This window comes from Cucurbita moschata, unplaced genomic scaffold, assembly GCF_002738365.1.
Source record: "Cucurbita moschata cultivar Rifu unplaced genomic scaffold, Cmos_1.0 Cmo_Scf00027, whole genome shotgun sequence".
In the NCBI taxonomy this organism is placed as follows: Eukaryota; Viridiplantae; Streptophyta; class Magnoliopsida; order Cucurbitales; family Cucurbitaceae; genus Cucurbita; species Cucurbita moschata.
In genome coordinates this window covers 1,795,034-1,804,955 of record NW_019268543.1, presented here as the reverse complement: position 1 = coordinate 1,804,955, position 9,922 = coordinate 1,795,034, and the positions used below count along the sequence as shown (strand labels likewise).

Sequence of the window (9,922 nt, the reverse complement as noted above, 5' to 3'; positions counted from 1 at the left end):
CTCTATGATTCATCTTGCGTAACAGTTTAGGAACTCGAAAGATGCTACATTCTACATTAACAGGAGGCAGCTTGTCCATCATTTCTTTTATGGATAGTACGACATTACCACGAGGTTGTTCAACTTGTTCAACTTCATTAATTTCTGCCATATTGTAAGGTGTGTCGTTTGCTTGATGAACTTCAATCCTACGTTTTCAAATTTTCTTGAATATAGTTTAAAATAAACTAAAATAAGGAAGCAAAAATGAATTTAATGGAACGAAAAAATACCTTGTCTGCAAATTGAGGGAAGAATGGAAGAGAGGCGTGGAGTAAGAAGAGAAGGTATTGAAAGTGGAAGAAATAAGAAGGCTAAGGTTGGGATGACCAAGTAAACTACTGATGGTGGCCTCACATAAATGATCACATGGAGGAGTAAAGCGGAAACAAGAACATCATACTCACACCTACGAACATAATGAACAACGGACCAGATTTTACATGGTTTAGAAATAAGAAATTCTTTTATATTCACGGGTGGTAGTCAATTATTATAATCAAAATATTTATAAATATATCTTTCACACTCTTATACTACAAAGTCTCACGTACAAAATTCTTCTCAATTTCCTTTAAAAAAAATACAAAATGACAATGACTTAATATCTCGTAACAATACTAGAAAGACTTTTATATAAGCATAGTAATACTAACTCTCATACATAAATAAAGATGGGGATGAATCAAATGAATTCAATAGATTCATGAATCGAAGTGATGAATGAACCAAAAGTATTCATGAATCCAAAAGATTCCTTAATCAAATTTTCGTAGACAACTGTTAGACAATGAGACGTTGGGTCCTCCATTCCAAATGATTGAGACGTTGGGGTCCTCTATTCCAACCGCCGGACAATATAGACTTTGTTGTTTGTAGAGAGGGTTTATTGTCATGAATGCACTAGTCTTGTTTGCTATTAAGTCAATGCACTAGTCCATTGACTAGTATAAGCAATGACGACAACTATCTATTGATCTAAAAGTTTTTCAATCTTGTAACAGTTGAAGCCCACTGTTAGTAGATATTGTCAGCTTTAGCTCGCTAAGTGTAATAACCCGAAAATAATAAATAAATAAATAAATAAATTAATTAATTAAATAAAAAAAAAAAATAATAATAATAAAATAATAATAATAATAATAATAAAAATAAAAATAAAAATAAAAAGAGAAGAAGACAGCAGCAGCTTGAAGCTGCTGCCATGGAGAAAGGAAGAATGGACAGGTGGTTGAAGGGAAAAGAAAGAAAAGAGAGGATGATTAGAGGAGGTGGAAGCGTATTAGGGCTGGATTAAGCTTTAAAAAGGAAGAAAAACTAAGATTGGTGATTCGTGAAAAACCCAGAAAACAGAGGAGGAAACTTTCTGAGAATTCGAGTTTTGGTTGCTTAAAATTGGACATCAATCGAGGGTAAAGGAAGAGGGGTTGTTGCTGAGGAATCGTTTGAGGAAGGGGATACAGCCACGAGCTGAATCGAACGGTAATTCGAAGGTAACGAAAAACCCATTTCACCGAACCTTTAAATCTCGATATCTTGGTTCGTATTGTATAATAAGTTATGAAATAGGGCTTGTTAGAAACGTAATAAAGAGATCTATAAATTTGTAGAAGGAATCAGGATGAAATTCGAACCGTAGAAGGAGGATATGGCTTCGGGATATAGTAGGTATTAACAGAAAAGATCGAAAAATTTCAGAAAAACGCAAGGAAGAAGAAGAAGCGCGTGCACTACACGCAGGCGCGTGAGGGCCGCGACTGGGCGTGCGACTGGCGTGCTCCTGGCGCGTGGGACAGACACACCGAGGCGCGTGAGGGCGCGTGAGGGCGCGTGAAGCATCAGTTCGGTTCCCGGTTTGTCCCGTTCGATTTGTTTTGACCTGTTCTACCTAGATTGACCTATACTTACCTTGAAAATGGTGAAATATAGGTCTACTTGGAAGGAATTGTGTTGAAATACCCTATTAAATGTACAATCAAGAGAGAAAGGGATTCGAAACCAGATAAGTAGCGTATCGACCTTTGAACTAGTTCTTAACTTGTTTTACAACATGTGAGTATGTTGTTTACCTGATTAAGAGCTTAATAAGTTATGATGAGCTTTGATGATAGTTCGTGTTTATTGTATATTGTGACTGCTTGCCTGTGATGTAAGCGTGATATAAACGATTGTCAGAATGTTCTACGTGTTGATCATGATACATGTATGAAAGCATGCAGTAACTGTGAGTATGTTATGCATGTTAATGGAAAGGTTATGACTCTAGATATGCTTATTGGTGGTTGAGCTATGGCTTATTTACTGAGTATGATAGTCTACTAATTCCCGCGGAGTTCCTGGCCAACGCGCTGTGTGCTAAGTCAGGGAGCATGAGTACTCCTGACCGTTGGTATATGAGATAAACAGGCCGCCAGAGCAATTAGTAGACGGGCCGTATTTGACCGAGAGCGTGTCTTACATACGAGTCCGAAAATTCTAGATAAGCATATCGAGAGAGAGTCAGTAACCTAGCTGGAGGTAGCTGAGATACCTCATTAACGAACAGATGACCCTAGTAAGAGAACTAGGAGTCAACGATGAATAAAACCTAAAAACATCTGGAAAGATTAGTTATGAACTCTTGAATGATAAGCTAGCTACTTACTGAGTAATCTAATTACTCATCAAAATTATTATAACTTTTCTTTCCAGATTTAGATGATGCAGGCCAACCGAGGACGAGACCAGCGGACTGAAGACTACTGGGAATCCATGTCTATGTCTGTTTTGTATATTTATGTTTTCGCTGTCAAGAATTTACTTCGGTTGTTTTAAGTTTAAATAGCACTGGTTTTAAATGTTTTACTGGATGTTTTTTTTTAAATATTTTGAGATTATGGTTGGGTGTTAGAGTATGTTGTCGTTGATGATGGTAACTCCTGTTAATCGCGTTGACGATGAGCGGGCGTTATACTAAGTATCTCTGTCTGCCTCACAATTTTAAAACCCGTATGTTAGTCACATATTTATAAAAAATGTTTTTGTTCCCCTCTTCGATCGAAGGTGGGATCTCACAAATCTTTATCTGACTTTTCTTCTTATATTAACATTTTTTTTTGGAGGGATTTAACAACTTTCCTATAAAATTATTCAATCTTACTAATTTTTGTCATCTTATAAGATACATTATATTGTTTTTTTTTATGAGGTGGGATCTTATTATTTTCCACTTGACTAAAATAAAATAAACAAAATCTAATGCTTAATTTTTTTTTTCAAGTACAATTTTAATTAGTATTTTTTTTTAATTATTTCTTGGACTCATTTGTGATTATAATTGTTTCTGCTGGTTATGAACCCAAATAGATGGAGTTGCCACTTAAGCTAAAAATGGTGTGAGGTGTGAATATAAACTTAGTAGATCCAACTTTAAGTTGTTGAATTCTAGACTCATAAAAGAAGTTTGTTTGAATCCAGTGACTACAGCCAAGATGGTCTATATAAGAGTGAGGGCAAGGAGGAGGATGGCCGCAATGGAGGAAGCACAGAGCCATGACATGCTAAAATAGTTGCGTAGCAATGATGTCATCCAATGATGGAGACACGCTTGCAATAATCTATACAATCAGAACCATAGAAGTTGATTCCATGGCAGATGTGCTTACCGAGGTTGTTGAATAATTGGGTAACCTCTTTGATACTACCAAAGCTATTGTGTATGATCCCTCCCTCAATGAGCAGTTTCACGTCTTGGTCTGTCTGGACCAAGCACTTCATAAACACAGCAAAGTTGGTCACCGAGTTCATTGACTCAATGTCAATATGGCATTGCTCATAAGCTATAATGTTTCTCACACGCTTTTCAAAATTGTCATTTATGTTGATTAGCGGCAGTTGTAGACAACTACCTTCATTAAATTCTATGTCATATCCCGTCGTGAAAATAACGCTGCATTCATAAAGTTCGATGACATTCAGTGGCCAAAATAGGCAATCGGTGAGCGTTTGATTTGAAAACTTAGGAGTATTACGCATTCTTACTAAATCAATAAAATGATTCACTTTGTCATCTCCAGGTACATCAAAAATGAACAACGAAAATCTGAATTGGCACCCACTAGACACCAATAGCTTGTGTGGACCCATAGATGAAGACTAGATTGCCAATTTTACATGTATATGTCAATGTCAATAATTAATGTCTTAACATGCTCTTTGTTGTTTTGCACTATAAATCAATTAATATGAAGGTAAGAAGCCATAAACATTAACCGGTAATCACCTCTTCTTTTTTCAATCATTTTTACCTATCAAAATATACTTAAAAGTATTTTGGTGTTTATCGACCACAGGTTCGCAAGTACAAACTTAAGAAATTTTCTTACATTCATGGATAGTAGTCAATCACGGTAACCAAAGTGTTTACAAGTATATTTTTCACATTCTCACGCTACAAAGTCTCACAAAACTCCTCTCAATTGTCTTTAGGTAGATACAAAATGACCCTTACTTTACATCTCAAACAATGCTAGACAAATTTTTATATCAACAAATCAATACTAATGTTTATACATGAATCAAGGTGATTCGTGTACCAATATCAGGGAATGTATTGCTGTGAGGATGAACCAAATGTTCATGAAAACTCTCGATAATAAATCTAGACAGCTGTTGGACAATGAAACGTTGGGTCCTGAAATCTAAATTATTGAGACGTTGAGATCCTCAATGTTAATTTATTGAAATAGACAGGTCGTCTATTCCAAACAAAAAGGTCCATTGACAAGTATAAGCTATACAATTACCACTCGGATCTAAAAGTTTTCCAATCTTTATCTGACTTGAGAATAAATTGGGTGTAAACAACTTAAAAAATAATGGAATGGCACTATTTAAACAAATAAAAGATTTATTGTTTTATTACATAAAATTTAAATTATATGTGTGATGAAAGTAAAATTTTTAATTTTTGAGTTTTCTAGGTAACGAAACAACTATTTAAACCGTATATATCAAAGAGATTTCTTAAAAATTTTAAAATAAATAGTCATTTATTGAACCCAAATTTTGAGAATTAAAAGTATATTTAATTATTTTTAATGAATTATTTATGTTTAAATAATAGTTAATTTTGAATAAGTGTATAATAATAAATTTTGATTCTTGTTTCTATTTTTCACTCGTCATCATTCTATGATCGAGTAAATAAAAATCTATTATCATTAGTTTTTTATAATACAGAAATAATGACATAATTCAACGAGTAGCTGGTATACATTTATTTTGAGATTAAAAATCTAAATTTTAATATCTTACTTATTTTATTTTAAAAAAAATGATTTATGAAACAAAATTGAGGTTTGAATTGACTCTCACACGACACATCAGCTACTTACGTGAATATCTGTGAATGTGAAATAATTAATATCTTAATTGGCTCTTGATTTTGAACTTCTTTATATTAATTAAATATTTTCATTGTATTTAAATTATTAGCATGGACTATTAATAAAATATTATCATTAAATATTCAAAAATATACAAAGAAGTATCCTATCAACAATAGAACTGAAGTGAAAGCAGCAGGTTTGAGGTTTCAATGGGCCGAATTTGGAAACAGAGAAGAGAGAATGTCAAATGGGCTGGGCCGAATATGGAACACAGGGATTGTTAAATGGGCCGGGCCGAATTTGGAAACAGAGAAGAGAGTTAAATGGGCTGGGCTGAATTGAATTAGGAAACAGAGAAGAGAGAATGTCAAATGGGCTGGGCCGAATTTGGAACACAGAGAAGAGGGAATATTAAATGGGCTGTGCCGAATTATGTGGTATAAGGTTGAATAGATGGTGAACAACGAACGAAGAAAGGGATTTTATTTTCTAACTTCATCATTATTTGGCTAATATTTTTCATAATATCTTATCAAAAACTCCCCATACAACAACCATTCACAAACATCATTTTAACAAAATCTTCGTCGCTCATGTTTATAGATTTTGCATAGTAATGTCGGGCTTCTTTCATCCAAGTTTAAGCAATTTCTACGAGCAACTCCAATTTCATCTTGTCACCAAATGGTTTAGAAAGTTATTCCAATGTTGAAACTTTTATTGTTCTCTGACTACCAAATCCTTTCACCTATGATGGTAAAATGGGCTGATGGAAATGACTTGAGGAATATAGATTGTTTTATTCATCTTGCGTAATAGCTTATTAAAATGCGACATATTTGATACACTTGCTCTCATTTTTCGAGGAAAAAATCATCATATGTTATCATGTTTTGGCTTGTTAAGAAATGCAGATATAACAGAGAAGAGAATATAATTTGAAGGAGAGTCATAACGACGAACAAGGATGTAATAATGAAGGAGATAGTAGTCCATGGTGTATTGGAATAGTTATGCTTAAGTGAAGCTTTGGCCTTGTTCCATCTTCTATTACAGTGCTCATGTAAAGCTTGGTTGGTATTGTTGAAGCGTATGGTTGTTCAACAAATTTGCAAATATCACATTTTTGCAACTTTTTGATCACAATCTCCATTATCATTGATTATGATTCCTTCTAGCTCAAGTAAGCTCACGTCTTTCTCTGTGTTTATCAGAGCTTCCATTTTTTTTTAAGGGAAACTGTTCAAATGCTATCAAATTTCGTATCATGGGTTTGAAGAAAATATCAATAAGTAAAGTGGGATTGTGAAAATCCCATTTTTGAATTTTATGTTCATCAGACATTCCGCATTTTCTTCTTTCTTGATGGAGGATGAGTTCTCTTGCGCTTGCTCTTCTTATTATTGTCGTCCTTTGGAAGCATGTTGGGGACAACAAAGTAGAAGGTTAAAATATCAACCAAGTGTTTTGACTTTATCAACAATGCATTAGAAAAACAATTCTCATCTCCAAATCCACAAGGTAAGAATACAAATATAAAGTCGTATGGATGTTGAAGACTGAAAAAAAAAAAATTTTTGATTTCTTTTTTGTATAAGAAATGATACAAGTCGTTTTGAGTTCGAGAGAACACATTTGAAAAATATTAGACATAATATAGTATCAAAAACTCAACAATGAAATAACCAACCACAAGCATCATGGTAACAAAATCCTCATTGCTCATGTTTATGGGATCTACATACCACTTTTGAGCTTCTTTCACCTAAATTTGGGCAGTTGTCAGGATTTCTATTTAGTTTATCTTATTATCTTGATGACTTAGAAAGTTAATATGATGTCAGTGTTTATATGATTCCGTGCCTATTAAATCTTTTCGACTACGATGGTGTAATGGGCATGAAGGGTAATAGGCTCTTTTATTCATTTTGCGTAGTAGTTTAGAAACTCGATAAATGGTACCTTCTTTATCAAGAGGAGGATGTTCTTCCATCATTTTTCTTCAAGGATTGCAACATTACCACAAACTTGTTCAATCTTACTAATTTTAATAACAATGTGTTGTTTGCTTGTTGGTTGAAAATGAAATACCCACCTTTTCTTATATTTTAAAAATTACTACAAAAAATAAGGAAGCAAAAATGAAATTAAATGAAGAAGAAGTGCCTTGTCTAGTTAAGAGAAGCAACCAAACATACATATATTATATGGATTTCTAAAGTTTATTAGGAAATGCAGATATCCCAGAAAATATAGTTTGAGAGAGAGTTAAAATAATAAGCAAAGATGCAACACAAAAGGAGATAAAAGCCCAAGGCGTATTACAATAGTTATGCATAAGTGAAGCTCGTACCTTGTTCCATTGTCCATCACAATGCTTACGTAAAGCTTTGCTGGTATTGTTGAACTCGCCATAATATGGTTGTTCAACAAATTTGCAGAGATTGTTAAACAAGTTTGAAACTTCTTTATCACTACCTCCAATATTGTTGATTATGATTCCAGCTTTCACAAGTAAATTCACGTCTTTCTCCGTGCTTATCAAATCATCCATGAATGCAATATATTGGATGCTCCAATGCTATCAAATTTCGCACGGTGTGTTCGAAGAAATCATCAATAGTTAAAGGTGGGATTGTGAAAATCCCATTTTTGAAGCTTAGGTACATTGCGCATTTGGCATTTTTTGCTTTCTCAATGGTGACACCAGCCTCATGAAGCTCAGTTATCGATGGAGGAGTTATGAGGCGATTATTATTATTGTTCTCTAGAGACGTCTTTGAGACGAAGTAGAAACTTAAAAAATCAACTAAGTGCTTTGGTTTTATCGACGATAGATCAGAAAGATAATAATTGTCAACAAGTTCGCGTTTAAAAAATATGTATGTTAATTCTATAAAGGAGACAGAGGTTATATTTGGTATGAGGCGGAACGGACATTCAAGAAGGAAGAAATGGGACTTGATTTTCCAACATAATCAAATCAGTAAATAGCTTGATAGATCTTTAATGGAAGGTAAGATCTAAATTGTTTGGAGTTTGGAAGCATGTATTTGAGCAGTGTCCGTTATGATGTTGTATCAAAAACTCAACTAGGAAACAACCATCCACAAGCATCGATGTTAACAAATTTCTCATCATTCATGTTTATGGGTTCTGAATAGCAATTTCGAACTTTTTTCATCCAAGATTGAGTATTTTCCTTAAGGAACTCCAATGAATCACTCTGGTTACCTAAACGGCTTAGAAAGTTCAAAAAACGTCGAAGTTTATATGGCTCAGTGACTAACAAATCCTTTCGATGATGGAGAAATGGACCTATGGAAATAACTTGAGGGGTATAGGCTCTATGATTCATACTGCGTAACAGTTTAGGAACTCGAAAGATGCTACATTCTACATTAATCGGAGGTAGCTTGTCTATCATTTCTTTTATGGATAGTACAGCATTACGACAGAGGTTGTTCACCTTGTTCAGCTTCATGAACTCCTGCCATATTGTCTGATTTGTCGTTTGGTTGATCAACTTCAGTCTGACTATTTTCCATTTCAAACCAACATCCACATTTTCAAATTTCCTTAAATTAAAGTAATGCATATATTCTTAAAAATGAAAGAAAATAAGGAAGCAAAAATGAATTTAATGAAACCAAAAGATACTTTGTGTGCAAATTGATGGAAGAAATGGTGGTGGTGAATGAAAATGAGGGAAGGAAGAGGAAATAAGAAGGGTAAGGTTGGGATGACCAAGTAAACTACCTCACATACATGATGGCATGGAGGAGTAAATATATAGACAGCTCAAGGACTACCACTCACTCTCTCTCAAACGATAAGTATTAAAGAGATATGAAAAGAGAAATATATATATGAATAGGGCATATTGGGTTCTAATTCCCTAGGGGTTTTTTACTTTCTTGATAGTCACATTAGCCTCGTGGAGCTTACTTATTCCGGGAGAAATAATAACATAATTTTCATCAATGTTAAGGCATGATGGGAACTGAGCATTTCTTATTTGAGTGTAAAAATCTCTCTCTAGTGAGGCTGACGCATTTTGAAATCGTGAGGCTGACGACCATATATAACTGGTTAAAGCGGACAATTTCGGTTAGAAATGGACTTGGGTTATAAAACTATTCAATCTTACTAATTAAGAAGCAGACAATTTCGATTTTTTTTTCAGTCTAGAGAGTACAACTTTAATTAGTATTGTTTTTTTTTTTTTTTTTTAATGGTAAGAGGTTTGAATATTAATTTAATAGACCCAACTTGAACATAAGTTGTTGAATTCCAATTAAGAGCTTTGTTTGAATCCAATGACTACATCGTAGCTGTAGTAGTTGAGTTGCTACGACGTCAACCAACGATGGCAGCGACCCTTGCAATAATCTTTCAATTGTAATATGGAAGAAAATATTAATAGTAAAACTTATGTGGATATAACAAAATATATATATATATATATATATATATATATATATATATATATATATATATATATATATATATAT

General features: G+C 33.7%; 2 protein-coding genes across 3 annotated transcripts in view; both read right to left on the bottom strand.

The window, feature by feature from the left end:
- LOC111462537 (putative UPF0481 protein At3g02645) overlaps nucleotides 1-455 on the bottom strand; it is a 3,282-nt gene extending 2,827 nt beyond the window's left edge. The window contains exons 1-2 of one of the 2 annotated variants that reach the window (XM_023106143.1): nucleotides 273-455; nucleotides 14-188 (exon numbers count right to left, since the gene is read on the bottom strand). In XM_023106143.1, coding sequence (XP_022961911.1) covers nucleotides 14-151 — 138 coding nt within the window. In that variant the 5' untranslated portion in view covers nucleotides 152-188; nucleotides 273-455. Of the gene's footprint in view, nucleotides 1-13 lie in introns of both variants that reach the window. The other variant, XM_023106141.1, reaches the window with a different exon arrangement.
- LOC111462529 (UPF0481 protein At3g47200-like) overlaps nucleotides 1-9,922 on the bottom strand; it is a 55,412-nt gene that overhangs the window by 15,061 nt on the left and 30,429 nt on the right. The gene's annotated exons all lie outside the window — the stretch shown is intronic.